Here is a 19689-nt window from a genome sequence, read left to right as displayed (position 1 = left end):
ACAGAAAATGGAGTGTGGGGGGTGAGTTATGGGAGCCTACAGGTGCAGAAGATACACTTTTCTCCTGCAAGCGGAGATCCAGGCCTCCTCAGGGCACTGGGTTGTGAAGGACGGCTCTTAACGAAGAATTTATCATCATTATTTTCACAGCCATAAGACCATATAGACAGTGTAAGTGGGAGCGTGGGTGGGGCGTGACATTGGGTGGAGGTCACTCCATCATATTATATCTTTTTTTACAATAGCAATAGGGTAGTAACAGCAACAAGTGGTTAATGTTCTCACCTCAGAGGCAAAAGGTACCACATTTGGTTCCCAGACCTTAGAGTTAAAGGAGCATGTAGGAACGGATAACATAATTTGGGCCAAGTTTAAATGTAATAAGTCCATAATGTAATAACAGGCCAGTAATGTAATAACTATATGGTGAGCCAATAAAATCTTTGCAATAATGACTACACTATTGGCTGCAGTTTTTACATTATCAGAGAAATGTGTCCTCCTCAGGCCAAAGATATAAAGATATATTAAGCAGGCATTAATTTAATAACTTTTAATTTAATTACAGTGCTCCTTGAGGTGGCTCTTGAGTTTGTGGATTTGCCTCATTTAGAGTTCATTATATCCACTTTTTGTCCTTCTTTGGATCATTTCATATTTGGAACTACAGTGGAAATGATGTGGACATGGTTTAGCCCTAGATTCATGGGTGGAAGAAGTATTCAGTTTTGCTACTTAAGTAAAAATACAGATACCAGAGCAAAAAAAAAAAAAAAAAATACTCCAGTAAAAGTACTAAAGTACCCTTTAAAAAAAACAAAATACTTAAAGAGTAAAAAGTAGGAGTATTTTGCTAAGATTTTGAGGTCCTATAAGGCTTCAAATGTAGTGCTTTTGAGATTTGTGTGTGAATTTTGTTCAGCAGAAACAATTAAATGGATAGGGTTTTTGTTGGTTTTCTTTGTATATATTTTGTTTGCTCAGACTACAACTGTGTTAAAAATAAACCCCTCAGAGTTTTCAGAAGGTATTATGAAGTAACAAAAAATGGCTTGACTCTTCAGTCCAGTTTAAAAATATAGTGGAGTAGAAAGTACAGATACCTAAGTAAAAAAGTATCCACTTTAAAATTGACTTAAGTAAAATGCAGAATTGGCACTTTGTTACGTTCCACCACTGCCTAGATTACACACAGAATAATCCTGTTATAGACCTGGTTTAGAACTAGTGGCACTTGGAAAGCCAAATCTTTTCTTTAGTGGCTTGGTGTGAAACGTTTGAGAGACACTGACTTATTACATTACTGTCAAAATGTGATTTTGTTATTAGCTCAGTAGTTATTATTGTCCTGTTATTACATTATGGGACGTTGTTACATTATCGTTTGCTAAAGGACACTATGTAACTTTTCTGGAGTAAGGTCTGCCAACTACTTTTCTCCTTAGAGAGAAACTCTACTCCATAAACGACTACATGTTTAGTTTTTTTTAAAGAATGGTATTTGTGGCAATAAACCCACACTATACAAGCCGTATACTATGCTGTTAGAACATTCCAATCAAAGCAATAACATCTCTATGGAGACAACAAGTACCCCCCTCTAGAAAGGTTACACAGTGCACTTTAAAGGCAATGAAAGACAGATTTGATTCTATTATCCTTAGTCCAAACTCATTCTTCACTTTCCTAAAGCTATCGTAGCATCCTAAGTTTTCTAGAGTTTATAAGCATGTTTCTGAACTTTTAAAGGCCACAGCGGAGTCGCAGTAATGTTAACAAAAATTAGACTTATTCACAACATCACTACTTCCGGGTTTGCGATCTATAAAAAAAAAAAAAAAAATCTTTAGATGATTTAGAGAAACCAAAGTGTGAAATTAAATGAAGTAAGTAATGTCAAATAAGAGTAACGTTAAAAAAAAGTAAAAGTATTAAATAGTGGTCCAAGAAATTACTCAAGTAAGAGCAAAAAAGTATTTGGGAAAACTACTACTCAAGAGTAACTTAAAGAGTAACTGCCGGGATGTAACATTTGATTTATATATTGAAGTTAATGTAATGTGAAGGACAAAATATTAAATAATGCACAAAATCTAGTATTTTAAGGATAGACACAAAAATAAGAAAAAGAGAGGAGGAGTGCAAAGACAAATGTTCAAATCATTTCATACTGTCAACATAAAGCTTTTTTCATTTGTAGACTTACAGTGGGAAGAGAAACCACAGCTTTTACTCAAGCAAGAGTATTATTACTTCAATAAAAATATTATTATAAGTAGTAGGAGTAAAAATATGCTGCTATAAAAGTACTCTCAAAAATACAATGACTTTTAAAAGCTACTCAATTCATTGTAACTGAGTAAATGTAACTGAGTAGTATCCACCACTGGTTGTAACAAACACTGGCTGTGGTGCAGAAGAAGTGATGGAGAGGCTGAGGAGGCTGAGGATTCCGCTGCTGTAGTAGAGGATAAAATAAACAAAAAAGACAAGTGACAGTAGCTCTATTGGGAGTGTTTGTTCACTGATCTGAAGGTTAGCGGTGTGAATCCCGCTCTCAACATAAATATCATGAGTCCAATACACTATCCCACAGGTCAGCGGTGCAATTCCAGCTCTCACATATGAATGCTGTTGCTGTGTCCTTGGGCAAGACACTTAACTCACCTCGCCCCCAGTGCCTGCGTACACTGGTGTATGAATTTGTGTGTGAATGAGTGAGTGGTTAATTGATGTAAAGTGCTTTTGGTGCCTTGAAGGTGAAAAAGCGCTATATAAAAATGTGACCAATAGACTACTGGCTAAAACAACAAATAGAAAGAAGATGTAGCAAGAGTGCAGCTATATCAACATATTTAGATGTGATTGGTTGACAGGCAAAGTCCGTAGGCTGTGATTGGCCGATGGTGACAGACATGTGACAGGGAAGCAGGAGCTATAGGAGGAAATACAATCTCGGTTGAACTCCCTCCCTTCCCCTGTCATATCTTGCGCTTGTCATATTAATTCATATTGAACGGCATTAACATATGTAGCGTAGCATGTAATCCACTTACAGACAGGCGAGGGATTAAAGGAGACGCGTTTAAATCCTTATAATGGGAGCAGCCGCCATAACTCATAATTCATAATTCAAACCATTTTTCATCACAAATTTATGGATGCCTTGTGAAGTCGTGAAGGGAAGGGTGCGGCCTGAGAAGGAATGTGCATGTTTAAAGCCTACAGTAAAGGGTTTGGGTGAGGTGGGGATGGAGGGTATTAAAGGACACAAAATGGACTTTTTTGAGCTTTTAATCATTTTAAAACAGTATTCCCTCATTAAAACATGTATATTTGCTTCATTCACGCGCGTTTGATTAATCTGATTTGTATTGATTTGTATTTTTCCAGGATTGTTGCGTCATATGTTGAAGCCCTGCACAGTTTTTAAGTCTTTAAGTCAGGTATTGAACTGATCCTTCTTTGGTTGATTTAAAGAGGGACTTTTACCCTTCTAAGGGGTATTAATTGCTAACACGTAGCATATTTAGATCATCATGCTAAATGCTATATTCATCAAAAAAACTACGAACATGTTTAAAAAGTTTCATTTTTGGTGCTCTGAGCTCCTCCTGTCTTTGCTCTTCGCAACGCTGCCCCTAAGTGTGCTATAGATGTTCTTGCTCTTATAAGCGATAAAACAAACCATTTCCCAAACCAGTATTTTCAGACTGCATTCCATGGTACATTTGGGGGCTTTCAGCTCAGGTTTATCGCAGACAGAGCCGAGGAGGAGGGCTATCGACTTGTTGTCACTTGTGGTCAGAACAGAGAGCTCTCCCTGCCCTTAACATTTATCTGCTCCTCATCTGGACTTCTGTATTTGTGAGGCCTTTAGAAAGAACTATTTCTACAATCTCCAAAAGTGGTATTTGCTATGACTTTGGTTTGGACAGCAGAGAAAGTGCAGAATCATCCCAATAGTTTGTAATTCACATAGAGAAGCAGGCTTGCAAATCTGCAAAATGTGAAGTTGAGACAAAAATATGCATTCATAGACATAATGCATTTGGCAATAGTTGGTGTTATTGTCTACTGAAGCTGTCAAATGAAAAATTAACATCTCTCTCAAAAATACAAAAAATACAAAAAAAAAACAAAAACAAAAACATAAAACATTTTTAAGAAAAGACAGTGTCTGGGGTGTTTAACTTTGCGCTCCAAGCTGGACTGTTGCGATGTTTCAGTTTTCAAACTAACAAGAATCCATTTTGTACAGCTCCTGCTAATTCGTTAAGTCCACACATTTTTTGGTGCACAGGAGAAAGTGTATTAGGTTTTAGATCCGATTTGTATGCATATTATCTAACAAAACATTTTATTCATAATTACAAATAAGCTACCGAGCTTTAAAATTTGTGTGTATGATTCTGTGCATGTATTTACTCAGAAACATATTCATCTCATCTCATCTGAGAGTCCCTTCTCTTCCTGAACAATTGATGGGAGCCATTAATAATAATAATAATAATAATAATAATAATAATAATAATAATAATAATAATAATAATAATAATAATAATAATAATAATAATAATAATAATAATAATAATAATAATAATGCATTAGTCTTATATAGTGATTTTACAGATGCTCAAAGTTGCTTTACAGTTTGGTGCATTATTCATTTACTCCACTCTAATGGTAAGCTACTATTGTACCCACAGCTGCCCTGTGGCACACAGACAGAAGCAAAGCTGCTGATGTGCGCCATTGGCCTCTCCAACCACCACCAACATTCACACACACACACACACACACCACATTGATACCAGGAAATGTGGGTGAAGTGTCTTGCCTAATAAGACAACAATGTGTTTTTGCCACTGCTGCCTCACTGTGACACCTGATTTTCCCAGTGATCTCCCATACTCCAAATACTAACTAGGCCTGGCCCTGCTTAGCTTCTGAAATCTGATGAGATCAGGCTTTGACAAGGAGGTTTTGCCATTCCAGACAGACATAGCTAGAAACCAATTCATGGTGCCACACATGTCAATTTGGTGTTAGCCAGGTTAGTATTAGCCCACCAATCCAAAGTTTGGTCCTTGCTTCAGCCCAGCTTCTTAATGACCTTCACCTACTTGGCTTGTATGAATGTAATGTGTGGGGTTATTGGTGGTGATCAGAGAGGCCGATGGCACAGATTAGCAACCTCAAGTTTGTCAGCCACTATGTTATGACCACCAAGGGCACAGTGAATGAATTATGACTGCAGACTGGCAGTTCCCAAAGACTTGGGACTTTGGGACTTGGGACGCAAGGCACAGCTGCTGGTTGTAAATGATTTGGAGGAATTTTTTTATTTTATTTTTTTAAACTACGATGCTGTATTTTTTAAATCTTTTTTTTATTACCGAAACTTCACACATAAGTCCAATTGCACTTAATTTAAAATATTTAGCAACTTGATTACCTCATTACAGAAATGAATTAGATTTTGTAGTGGGAGTCTGAGGTCAATTGCAGGGTTAATTTGGGAGATTCCACTCCGTAAAGTTGGGAATATGTTTGGATGCAGTTTAAAGTGGAAATTTCTGAGAATAAAACCCCAAAACAATGCAACAAAGAAAACCCGCTCTATTTTTGATAAACTGTGTCGATTGGTTGAAAATCATCCATATTGGGTTTCAAAGAGATAACATTGGCCAGTATCATGTCATAACTTATCTTGTACGATGTTTTATTGTTTCCCTTCTTCGTGTAACTCCTACCATTTGTCTACATAGAAGGTACAGCATTGCAGTCTCCGAGAAGACAATAGCCTGAGAATAAAGGGGCTAGTCGCTACGCTAATACATCTCTGTGAGAGAGAGATAGGGAGCGATAAGGAAAGAGGAAGCGCAGATGCAGAGGAGGAGATGGTGTGATGAGAAGATAGGAAAGAGGAAAGGAGTTAGGAGCTAGGAGAGATGCAGGGGACTGATAAGGACAGGTCCGGGAAGGATGGAGAAGCTGCGGTACTCAATTATGGACAAAACGGAAGAGGAGGAGTGGGAGCTGAGATATACATGGAATTTGTTAGGGAATTTTAAAAGAGCAGTATGTAACTTTGCTGGTGTGCTACCTGCTGCTAGGGTTGTCAAAAGTATCAAAAATCAGATACTAATTGATAGTAAAACTAGTATCAAAACTGGTGTCAGAAAATCAAACAGTTATTAATAATCAATTGGCACTTTGCCAATACTTTCTCTATCTATTAATCTAGATAAGAGAATACGACACAGAAGGCAGAGACTGGTTTACTCGCGAGGGGTAGTGGCGCTTGTTACAGCTCGTCCCAAACTACCAAATTGCCACTTCCCTCAGCTTACCTTTTATTGACTTTTGACTTGCACACATACAAATACAAACTTAATAGAATAGATATAGTATGTTGTTTTTTTTTTCCTTGACTACTTTTGATTTCATAAAAAATAAATAAATCAATTACACGATGCAACTTTTTTGAAGTAGGGTGTCTCTATATAGATGTTATTACTTTGCTTGGAATGTTCCACAGTACTAGGTCAGGTTTCAGCTCAGATCTGTGGAGAGGTGACCCTGGCCGGCTTACAGTTAGAATGATTTGCAAGGAATTTTTGAGTAATTAAAACACCCCTAATTAAATAAATGCAAAAGAGATGAGTTTAATGTCATACTGTGGAATATTCAGGCAAGGCTACCTCATCTTCATGAAGACAAGCAGGTGGTGTGACATAATTCTCCTTTAAACATACATTAGCAGAGTCAGCTGCGCAACTCTCATGTAGAAATGTCACTACTTTGCTTGGAATGTTCCACAGTACACCACTCAATTTAATACACATTTTTTAGCAATAAAAACACCTGTAATTATATAAATGCAAAAGAAATAAGATACCTCATTTCCATGGAAGTACGCACTCCTCCAGAAAATGACATATGGCGCCTTTAAACATACATACATTAGCAGAGTCAGCTAACAGCTCCAGGGCTAATGAGATAATGTTGCATTGAATAAGCCAGTCTAATTGCAGCACATATCCGCACAGCTCCTTAATGTAAATATGTATTCAGAACATACGCACGCACCATCTCTATGTATGCTTAGCTATTAGCATGTCCCACTATCCCCCATATGGCAAATCCTTTATAATTAAAACCCCATTAATAACCACGTTAATGAATGTAGCGTGTGGGGAGTGTTTTGGAGTGAGGGTATGGGAGGAGGGGGTCACGTGACTGGGGGGAGGGCGTGTCCTTTCCCATCCCGCCCGCTCCGATAGCTTATCATTATGAAGCGTGTCGCGCCGCATTAGCATAAAGAGGGCAGTTAGCGATGCCCTTGTAGCCTGGATGGGAGTGAGAGCATCAGTCAATACGGTAATGCCGCAGAACACGGAGGAGTGATTCGATGGAGGACGGAGACTGGAGACTAGGCTGGTGATGCAGTCTAAGAGGTGTTATATGGTAAAGATAGCATGTATGAATAGCATTATATTAAAAGTGTAGTGCAGGCATATAAACATAAAGATTTGTGAGGGCTTGAGTCCAAAAAAGTGTCGTATTGAAGGTGCACTGTGTAATCTCTCAAGTGTGAAGTCTTCCACCTGCTTGTTTTTATCAGTACAGACGGTCAAGTTATAGGCCCTAAAAGTGATTTGCAAGAGATTTTTGAGCAATTAAAACATCTGTAAATATAAAATAGATTGAATAGGTTTAATGCCCATAGAGACATGCAGGTGATGTACCCTTCTTCAGAAATGCTACATAGTACACCTCTAAACATACATATATTAGTTGAAAAAACATGCATTCTTACTGTGAGCAGGGTCACGTCTCCACAGATCTGACCTTGGCCCAGTGGAGTCACCTGCTTGTAATATTAGCTGGACTTATAGTCAATTCACTTCACATTTATCCTCCTTTGGGACAGTCCATGTTCAGAACTAGTGATGTGCCATATTTTATCTGGCCAAACCTCCATGTCAAAGCCTGGGCTCATCAGATCTCAGAACAGAAGCTAAGCAGGGTTAGGCCTGGTTAGTCCTTGGATGAGAGTGGTGGTGCCACAGTGGGGTGTCAGTGGTCAAACTGTTGCTGTGTCCATAGGCAAGGCACTTCACCCACCTTTCCTAGCATGAATGTTGTGTGTGCCGTGATGGGAAGAATGCTTTGAAAATATATTTAGTTACAGAATAATGAATACCTGCATTAGAATGTATTTTCTAACGTTCTGTTACATTGTCCAATCAGGTAGTGTATTTTGAATACTTGGAACACGTTTACACTGAGTTGCATTATCTTGCAGTGAAAAAACATGACATAATTACAAACAGCTTGATTTTGTTACATTGATTGATGTCTAATTAGAGGAGGAAAATTTTTAAGTCTAAAGCCAAAATTGTGAGATGAAGCACCGCCAAGTATTTTAGAAAAGAAACTAGATAGATAGGTAGATAATGTGCAGTTGTAACTGTCTACATCTACTTATAAAGCACTTGTATTATTGTCCGAGAGTTAAAGTTAAGTCATTGTGATGAAAGTGAGGAATAACTTTGGACCACTGCACCCCATTTGTGTTTGTGTACTAGTTCTGTTTTTCACATTAAAAATCACATATGGTGCACTTAACAGCCAGTGTAGGAGTTGAGGCTTCAAGGAGGAGAGTACACAGATTTTGGATGCGGCCACGGTTTCTCCTCTCAGGCTTGTAGAGAGGAGAAGAGGAGGTAATGTCTACTGTCACTATGATGTAGAGACCCGGCCCCTGCACTGACACAGCCTGTTCTCTCACAGTGTTACTCTGGATGCATACAGACTGCTGCTGCCAGGAAACTCAAAGTGCACTACCAGCTTTCATCATAGTCCACACAGTGACAGGGAGGAGTAAAAAGGTTAGGGATATATAATGCCCCAATACACAACTTGTGTCAGTGGATATGGGTTGTATTCACGTTCTACAATTTGATGTCATAATTTCAGATGGAGGGCAGGGGCATATTGATACTTTGCGGTGACATCACACTGGAGGTGTTCTGCATGTATGTGTATAGAGGAATGTTCAGCAGTTACCATAGTGACACAGTGCACACATTAGCAAACACACTCTGATGAGTTTTAAGATCGTCTGAAAACTCCTGTGATCCCTACAAGCGTTCATGGTTCTGTGTGAAGTTTCAAGTGTTTGAGTTTCGACAAAAAGGCTAGAGTGACAGACTGAAACAAAACTGTTAGCTAATGCGCAAATCTGCTCACTTGTAGTTCTTAAATCAGCTCTTTCTGGTCAGATTAAGCTCTAACAAAGCCTCAGACAGAGCAGTGCCAACAGTTAGCCTCACACCTCTAGGGAACGTTGATGACATCAGCTGCTAAATATTGACTGCGGGGTTTCAGATGACTTCACAACATTCTACCATATAGACCAACAATATTTAATACAGATGGGGGCAGCTTAAACGAATATTGCTAAAAGGTTTTAGGGTATAGTCATTAATAGAAATGATTAGGTTGAACCTTTGTGAATTTGCCTTTTGGATGTAATTAATAGGAAAAAGAGGTCTATTGCCCCCATCTGGGAGTATGACATCATCACATTCAAGAATCTGAAAACCACCAATAGAGGACAGGAGCCTATACTACTCTATGGGAGATAGATCTCAACGAACTTGTCATATTAATGTTATGGCTTTAAGTCCTTTCACGTCTTTTAGTTTAAATAATGGCACTGCTTTTGAATTCAAATAATTTCACTGTTGTTAATTTACGTTGACAGAAGAGATGATGAAAATTGTGCCTGTTTTTGTTTCATGTGTATAGGCCCTGGAATTATTATTAAAAAGGTGGTATTACGCTTCTATGGGGTATTAACTGCTAATACATAACATATTTAGATCACCATGTTACCTTTTACTGTTTTGAAAATGCTGTATTTAAAAACTATAATTAGTTTCAGTTTCGTTTTGATACTCTGAGTGCCCCCTCCCTTTGCTCACCATGCTAAGTCACATCCCCTTGAGAGCGCTATCACAACGCATTTACTGTATATCCTGCCAATGAAACTACGGCACATCACATCAGATTTGTGAAGTTGTAGTGCATTGTTTCGTATCACGCTTTTGGATATTTATGGAAAATTGTCATGTGGGAGCGTGGATCACTTGAAAGCTTGTGGACTTCACTGCTAGCCGTAAGGAGGGTTTGAATAGTGCCGGGGAGAGATTGGTAGATTACTCAAACATGCATAGATGACATATAAAACCAATTCAGGCATGTTTTTGATGAGGGAACAACGTTATAACATAGTAGAAAGATAGATGGCAGATTTCGTATAATACCCCTTCTTAACAATCTGACAGACCGGAGTATTGATATCCTCAGTCTTTTATAGCGTGACTCTATTGTATTCTGCTATTTGAACGGCTTGTACAGTAAATCATCCACACGAGCAATCCCAGGCTCTCCTCTCATACCCCACTCCCCCAGATAATGCTAACTTAGCCGGGCTTAAAACGAATGGCCGCTCTCCTGGTTTCATCACGCGCTTCCGTAACCTCCGAGGAACCATAATAGAGATACACGACAGCAACGAATGAAGACAGGGAGGAGAGGGAGAGGAGTGGAGCATATTAGGGCAGCTTCCTGTACAGTGCATATTTGGTTTTCACTGTAGCATTTCTGTATATGGGACCGACTGCAGTGCAAATTGGATGTATTTATTTTGAGTACTGTGCTTGGACATGGGCTATTTATTTGAATTATATAGCATGGGATACAGTTCTGTTGCATATTATTATTATCAAAACCTTCATGTTAAACAAAAACACAAGGTTTGGCCCTACTTACATAATATCTGTGTGGCACTGTCCTTCACATAATTGACATAGAAAAAAAAAATTGTATGTGGCTTCTTCCAAATATTACATGTGTTTGTACAGATATATTATATAAGAAGCTCTTCAGGTCAAAATAAGCCCACTGTGTTGCATCTAATTATGAAATATTTTATTGCGAGATAATTCGAAATTGTATGTTAGCATGATCGATCTTGTTAGCTTTATCATTACGGTAAGCTCTGGCCTCTGAGAGTTGTGAAAAGTGATTATAAACTCATCGTGGTGAAAAATTACACCGGCCAGAATCATATGCTGTATATCACATATGTCAAACTCAAGGCCCGCGGGCCAAATGTGGCCCTCCACATCATTTTATGCAGCCCTCGATAGGATAAGTTGAAAGGTATGATGATCTTAAAACGTAATTTTATCAGGAAATATGCAGTTACATAGCCATATTTTTACATCTAGGAAAATGCATATGTGATATTTGTAACTTGAATAAGTAATAAATACAGAAACACTTAATTAACAAGTTTAAAAAGTAGTTACATTTATTTTACATCTGGCCTTTTGAGGGTAGCCATTTTGCTGATGTGGCCCTCAGTGAAAATGTGTTTGACACCTCTGCTGTATAAAATAAATGAACAAAGCTAACCTGCTAACTGCGGCTTTACAAATAGGAAGTTAGCATCGACTGCCTCCAATTCACTTTGTATTTTAAAACTGTTGCCCCTCTCTCCATAACTGCTCTGCTGCTGTCAGGTTCATCATTTTGGTCTTAAAATGTCCGTGACATGATTCTGAGGTTTTTATTTCACCACTGTGTCTGTAAATCAAGAGCATTAATAACAGACAAATCAGGTCTTTCCTCAAGGTCACTCACTCTAGTGTTAGCAACAGGTTTTAGCAATAGATTGACAGCATTGCTAAGCATGTAAAGTAAGTGAGGAATCATTTTGGACTATGGCAAATTGTTCTGTTTTTCATGTTTTTTATACCGTGAAAATCATGTACAGTGTGTGTATTCAGTTTATGTTCACATTTTCTTTTTATCAGTGTCATGTTCACAATTAAAGTGTGGTTGGACGAACCCATATTGTTTCAATGGAAAGCGAAAGTGTGTCATCTTTCTTCTTTGCTTTGGTATGCAATGCAGGTATAGAGGCTTTTTAACTTTTTGTTTAGTTTTGTTTTTTTCTATGACTTTACACAAATTCATAACATGCAGAGATTTTATCAATCTAAACACTGGGAGGTCAACATAACTTGAATATGTAATGTTAAGTGCAGCACTATTACCACTGTTACAAACTGTTTCCTAGGGGAAAAAAAGGAAGGCAACACACGATAGTATAATAAAATAAGTAGCCTTTATGTAGATAAATGAAGGGCATTTAACAACTTAGGATTTCAATACAAAAAAACCCATAAAATCAACAAAGGGAGGCTCTAAGAGTAAAGTACAAAATCAAATCAAATGGCATGCCGATTCACAGACAGAATCTGGCAGCCAGGAGTAGCAGGAGGCAGGTCCCTTTAAACTGGAGCGGCCACAGGTGTAGGGTGACGATTGGCCAAGCCTTGATTGTCCCTCCAATCGCATGTAGAGCAGGGCTGTCAATCAACACCAGCTGTGGGACACACAGAAGGGGCCGAGGGAGAGGCAGAGAGAGAGAGAGAGAAAAGGGGAGAGGCACACAGGCCAGGGGCCGTAACAACCATAGACACTTTCCAGCCATGTTTCAGCTGAAGATGACCATTATATTTGACCTCTAAGATGATGGTTCAAGTATAGAAATTAGTATTCTGCATTGGAACCATGCTTCAATGCTAATGGTTGATGAAGGGAACTAGAGGAAGTTCCCACATACACAAGAAGCATCTACCAACTTCAAACAGTCAATTCTCGGAAATTTAACCCATAACCTCCTTTATAACATATCTGTCTATTTTAGTCAGATTTGTGCTGTACATTATGAGCTAGCCTGACTTGTATTCACCAGTATACTCTTCCCATAAACCTGCTGTATAATCCCAGTGCAGTTTACTAGCTGAGGGGACTCTCTCAGATAAGCAGCTGAACAATGGGACAGACCCACAGTCGTAAAAGCAGCTAAGTGGGTCTCCCTGTTCCATTGTCTCCAGGCAGTGAATTAGGAACACTTCCAAATACAATACACTGTCCCAATTGTGTGTGTTATTGCTGTGCTTTCTGTACAAAGTCAAAATAAGACAAGATCTTCCAGGAGGAATCCCAGGTCTAGCATAACAGCTTAGCGTTGGGTGGCAGCATTATGACACAGTTTTAGTGGGACTAGACTTTTGGTTGCATCGCTCAGAACATAACATCCTTTTTACTTGCTTATTTTGACATAAATGGACTATGAATTTCTCAGATTGGTTAATCTGCCTGTCAATCATGTCCATTAGAAACTGGGGAAAAAGGATGTGTTCCAGACCATAATGTCTTTGTATATTGAGCTTTTTGTATGTACTTGTATGTATTTTTTCCGCTCTTTTGTATGTTTTATTGACTTTGATGAGCTTTTAACTATATTATAATGGTTTCCTCTCATCTTTAACTCACTCAAAGTTGTATTTCAATTGATTCATGCATGTTTTAATATTCCCATATGGTGCTCAACAGTTCCACCCACCTCAAAGTCCATTCTGGTTGAGGAACTAACTTTCCCATTTATTTTTTCCCATAGATTTTTCCAAAAACAGATGGAGGCTAACTAGCTATGTGGAAATTAATATCCATAACTCTATTATCAGGTTAAGTCCAAAAAGCACATTTGAAACTTAACGAAAGGTTTAAAAGAATCTTTAACTAAGCACCTTAACTCCACCCACATCCACGTTTCAAATAGAGGTACTAAACTAAAGTGGGCCGAAAAGAGTGAGGGGAGGAGGGGTGGGGTCTGGGGTAAAAGGAGCAGTGTGACAAATATCCACACTGCAAACCCCGCCCCTTCATCCAGGTGTTTGCGATCAGAAACACCAGGCTTTAATCAGGTCAGTCCTGTGTGATGTCACATAGTACTTGAAAGTGCAGTGACCACTGGAGGCAGCACACAGTCATTCATTTTTTTAACACAAAGCTGCAAATTTACCTTATGTACTAAAATTGCAACAAAAAAAATAACAAAAAAATAAACAAAGTCGGCTTCATGTTTAGTTCCACAAACAGATTTTATTACATATCTCAATAGATGAATGAGTCTTACCAAAGAAAGCTTTCAAACTTGTTATTTGTTTTTTTTTTCTTCAGAAAGTTTATGGGAAAAATTAACAAGAAATTTACTTCCAGAACCAAACGGTGGTCAGTTGTCACCTCATAAAATATATCTTGATTTGTGTTTTGTTTCATTCACATGTTTGAGTAACCCTTTAATTATTAGTCCGTCTACATCTCCAAAGCTCAAAACACTCTGTTCTACTTTGTGAGGTCATGAAGTGGTAGTTTTCAAGTTAACAGCTACGTTTTACCTTTTGTTCAGTAGAGATTGCAGGGCTGAAAATCTCCAAATAATTTTAGTGAAGGTGTGTGGAGTTTGAAAACACAGTAGTGCACTTCCTGTATCACCACATGACATCTCAAGGTGGAACAAAGTGTTATCAGGTTGAGAGAAAATCACAGCCTAAATATGCAGGGTTTATGTGTTAAACGTGTGAATGAAACAAAACAAAACTCCAGATATGTTTTTGATGAGGAAAAAATATTACAACATAGATCAGAAAATAGTATAATATGGGCCCTTTGAAAAACATACATCCTTACATACATGCATACATACAACATATACCTTACTGTGAACCCTGTCTCCAGGGGGATAGCTAAGTTTAATGTTATGCTGTGGATCATTCTAGACAAAGCAATAACATCAAATGCCAGACCACAAAAGTTACATAGTGTACCTTTAATTCATTTTTTTCTCTTGCAGAAAGGTAACAAATCTAGCTGAGTCTTGTTTGGCTGAATAGGAAAGGCAAGTTTATCTGTATAGCACAATTATTACACAAAGTAATTCAAAGTGCTTTACAGAAACATAATCATCATACAATTAACATTAAAAGAGAAGAGTGCAGGATAAAGACTTTTCAGTCACATGCACAGATAAACAGAACTGTTTTGAGCCTGGATTTAAACATTGTCAAGGTAGAGACTTGTTTCACATCTTCAGAATGACTGTTCAAGGTTTCAGCTGCATAAAACTGAAACGCTGATCCTCCACGTTTAGTCCTGTCCCTGAAGTCCTCAGAGTGCGAGATGGTTCATGTGGCACTAACATGTCGAAGATGTACTTTGGTGCTAGGCCATGGAGAGACTTGTACACAAGCAGAGCTGCTTTAAAGTCTATTCTCTGAGCAACAGGGGCCAGTGCAGAGAAGCACAGGATGTTGTAATGGCAGACATGTTGGACCAAAAGATGCGGGACTCGGGAAAGTTTACAGTGTTTATTTACAGAAGTGAAAAATAGTACAGTAATGAGAGTAGATCTGGCGATGAGTGGGGACGAGTTATGAGCCAGGATCCAGGGGCGGAACGTGGAGCCAGCAGAGACGACGGTGTGGGCAGCACCGGGGCAGGGAGCAGAGTGCGAGCCGGGGTCTGGGGTCGTGGAGTGCAGGGACGTAGACAAGGTGATCAGAGCCAGGACGAGGAGCAGGGTGCAAGGCAGGATCCAGTGACGTGGAGTGCAGAGACAAGACAAGACAGTACCAGGGCTGGGAAGCAGGGTCGAAGCAGGGTCGTAGCAGAGCCAGGAACGCTGGAGCTGGGACGGTCCAGCAAGGAGGATGTTGACACGCGTACGATCTGGCCCCGTGTGTCTGGTCCTGGCTCCTCTTATCCACGGCAGGTGGCGTTGATTGCGCTGATGGGATCCAGGTGCGCGTGGGAGGAGCCAGGAACTCCGCCCAGCTCCAGACTCAGGCAGGTGAGGGAGGGAAAGGAGCACACAGGAGGCAAAACAAGGAGCAGGAACATGTGGATTATGACACAGGATTTATGTGCTTGTACTTCCTGGTTCTAGTTAGTGATGGTGAGAGGAAGCCCCATGAAGCATCGATACTTTCAGTCAACTGTGCCGACACATGTACCGACACTTCATAAGGATTCATTTACTCTATGGTGCCATTAAGAGGTCAATAAAATGTACTACAATCTAGTTTCCACCTCAGCGCCATCAATTGAACGAATGTACTACAAAACGAGTGATAGAACCACAGTGAAACACATTATTAGAAATAGAAATGCACTTGTGTTACTTGTACTAGTGCTTGTAATTAAATAAAGAGAATTAAACCCCAATATTTTTCATTGTTTTTTATTCAAAAAAGTAGCTTCTCTAAAGAAGCAGGACTAAGGTGGTTCTGCTTTTTTTTGTGAGGATTTCTCCTGCTTTAGAAAAAATCCTCTCACAGGGCACAGATGAAGCTGGAATGCAAAGGTACATGGTGGCCAGTGTGAATAAATGTGGACATTTATTTCTTTGCCTTCTCCAGTACTGCAGTGGGTCCTCCTGTCTGTCTATGTTTGGTTCTGCCAGGTATTTCTGTACTTCGATAGTTGCATTGACTGTCGGTGATGTAGATGTGGGAGTTTTACTTTGCTGAATGGACTCATCTACTGGACGCAAAAATATCAGTTTGCATGAATTTGAAGTGTGTGGCATTTTGCTGAAAGTCTGTGAATAAAACTGTCAGCAAAATAAAGTATGCAAAACATGTATACTGTAGTGATATACTGTGTGTGTATATGTATATGTATATATATATATATATATTTATATATATATATATAGTGTGTGTGTGTGTATGTGTGAAAACAGCCGCTCACAGGGCACAGATGAGGCAGGCGTACACAAGAATGCCACTGCTAACTTGCATATAAATACACACACATATACATGGGCTCTGGATACACATTTTTCTGTCTCTCCCACAATTGAAGGGTCCTCCAGCCTTGCGTCATCATGTAGCGTTGGACTCAATATTTGCTTCTGCTGTCACGTTTTATGTTTGTGTCTGCCTGACACTGTCATCCAGGCGACACCACATGTTGTTACCTACGCTACAGGTACTCGTGGCAAAATCTGAACCACTTTCTGACCCAGTCATGTGGTACAGCTGGTTCGCGAGGCTTTGATCGTTACCACACATGTGACCAATGCAAGCGTCGATACGCGCTTCACCTTTAGTCTTCCTGGATTACGCGACACACGCTTCGAAGCCTCGAGACGGAGGACACATCACTAGTTCTAGTCAGGACCCGAGCAGCAGCGTTCTGGATGCACTGCAGCTGCTGTAACGCTCATTTGAAGAGGCCAGTGAGCAGGATGTTGCAGAAGTCTAACCTGCTGGAGATAAATGCATGGATAAGTCTCTCCAAGTCTATTTTTGATAGTATACCTTTGATTTTGCAATATTTTTAGGTAGTAAAACGCTACAGATGTTATTGCTTTGATGTGGCTGTTAAAGTTTAAAGTCTGATATTAACTGAACACATAACTTTAAGAATTTTACACCAACCCTCTTTGGGTTAGTTCTTGCATTTTGGGCAAAGTCACACAGCCGCACTTCTTCCACTGTCCAGATTGGGTTTGACACTTTTAATTAGACACTTGGTCAGACTCACCTGATGTGTGCGCAGCCAAGAGGATCCCCTGGTACTGTGCAGAGCCCGGTGAGACCCGCCCCCCTCTCTCTCTCCCCCCACCTTCTGCTCTGTTGTTCCTCTCGTCTGGGTGATCTTTGGCACCTCATCTCATCTCATGCATCGCTACTCTTTAATTAAACTCATTTGCTCAGAGTACAGTTTGTTCACTGTTGGGATGGATGTACAGTTCTTAAGGTTCATTAGATGTGAGGTAATATGGAGGGAATGGTTTGTGGGCAGAGGTGGGTAGCAGCAGCAGGAAATCACCTGTTCTCAGTGTTGGAAAGAGTACTGACAATGTATACTTAAATGTATAGTTACATATTTAATTATTTAAGAAAAATACTTTAACTAAAAGTACGGCTGTCAAAACGGAGTTCCAAGGGACAGTATCTACCCATAGTATGTAAGTCTTTACTCAAAAATAGACTACAATAAAATCATGTTGGTTTTTTTTGGGATGTTTTTTTTTTTTACTGAGGTGAAAAATGTCCTAACTGTGAGCGGGCCTGCATCTCCATGAACTTGACTCTTATTTGGCCTGTTGGAGGGCTTCCTCCTGCTTGTCGCCATGGAAAAGTTGTTTTTTAGGTTATAGTCTTGTGCAGTATGACGTAAAACTTTTTTATCACCATGGGGGATGTTCTGAAGTATGGTTTTAACATTCTTTTTCCATGGAATCATACAGGTGACATGTAAGTAAGCATGACCAATCTGTGTCCGCAGATAGAAGGTAAATATGTTCACATTTGGTGTTTTGGTTCTCAAGATGATTATAAAATCAGAGAGCAGAATGAGCCTCACATGAGTCTCTCATTTGGGTTTCCAATACTCCATATACTGAGAAAAACATGTATGTATCCTCTATCTGCAGATTAAGGCTCTGGCAACACAGGTTCAGTTGTGATTGTAGTACCTTGGGAAACCAGAGCAGGCTACAATCACATTAACCTTTTGAGGAAATTGTACTTCCAAGTTCCCCCTGGTGGTGAAGTTTAAGGCATGTATGTGGTTGTTTTCTGTCCCAGTATGTGGAACAGTATTTTCTGATCTATGTTGTAATGTTGTTTCCTCATCATAAACACTCATGTAGTTGTGTTTTGTTTCATTCACTCGTGTTTAATACCCAAATTCTACATATTTAGGCTGAGTTCATCTCTCAAACAGTAAAAACTCACAATACAGAAAGTGCTCCACTGTGTTTTTGAACTCCATACCACTTTCACAAAGATCATTTGGATAATTTCGGCCTTGGAATTCCCAATCTCTAACAAACTAAAAATAGAAGGCAGTTGGTAACTTGAAAACTACAGCTTCATGACATCACAAGGTGGAACAGAGCATTTTGAGGTTTGGAGATGTAGACAGACTAATAATAAAGGTGTACTCAAATATGTATGAATGAAACAAAACACAACTCGGGTATGTTTATGAGGAGGTAACAGCACTATAACATGACTTAAAGCTTACAAGAATCAATTTTTGTGTAATATAGGACCTTTAATTAACAGCACTCTTACTTGACTAAAAGTTGATACTCATACCATTGGGAGTAAGTTTATGTAAAATCAGTTATTTGACCCATCTTTTAATGCCACTGGGGCAACCTGTCAGGAGCAGTGGGAGCCTTCTCTAGATCTTTCGGATTCATTAGAAGCACTTGATATAAACTTGTTTACAATCTCTATATATGCTCCTGTGATGAGGTCTATGAGAGACGCAAGATCAGAGGAGAGAAAGAGCTTGAGTTAGAGAATAAAAGAATGGCAAAAGTGACACTAGTGAGAACGAGGGAGGGAGGAGAGAGGTCGAGAAAGGAGGGGACAGAACAGGGGGACAGAGAGAAAAGTGAGAAAGGGTGGCAAATGAATGGATAGAGAGAGAGTTGAGGGGAGAGATAGAATCAGAGAGGGACTAAAAAATCTGTAGATAAAAAGTGATAGTAGAGAGACGGAAGGGAGGAGTAAGAGAGAGAGGTAAAAGAGAGTTAAAAGTAAGGAGTGAAAGAGAAAGTGGGGGGGAAGAGAGAGGTGAGGGCTGGGTAGAAGAGAGAGAGAGAGAGATATAAAAGAGAGCGAGAAGGGAAAGAAAGAGTTGAAGCAAATGAGAGGAGGAAAAGAGATAGAGAGATGGAGAGAGGAACCCCATGCTCTAAGCAGCAGTTCTTTTGGGAAAAAAGAGAGG

General features: G+C 39.4%; 1 protein-coding gene across 1 annotated transcript in view; it reads left to right on the top strand.

Moving 5' to 3' along the window:
• Positions 1-19689, top strand: part of fgf11a (fibroblast growth factor 11a) — a 127652-nt gene that overhangs the window by 23402 nt on the left and 84561 nt on the right. The window contains exon 4 of the mRNA XM_055229258.1: positions 11604-11630. Within this exon, the coding sequence (XP_055085233.1) occupies positions 11604-11630 (27 nt within the window). The remainder of the gene's footprint in view (positions 1-11603; positions 11631-19689) is intronic.

This window comes from Periophthalmus magnuspinnatus, chromosome 18 (genome assembly GCF_009829125.3).
Source record: "Periophthalmus magnuspinnatus isolate fPerMag1 chromosome 18, fPerMag1.2.pri, whole genome shotgun sequence".
NCBI lineage: Eukaryota > Metazoa > Chordata > Actinopteri > Gobiiformes > Gobiidae > Periophthalmus > Periophthalmus magnuspinnatus.
Note: the sequence above shows the minus strand (reverse complement) of the source record. Positions and strands in the feature narration are given on the sequence as shown.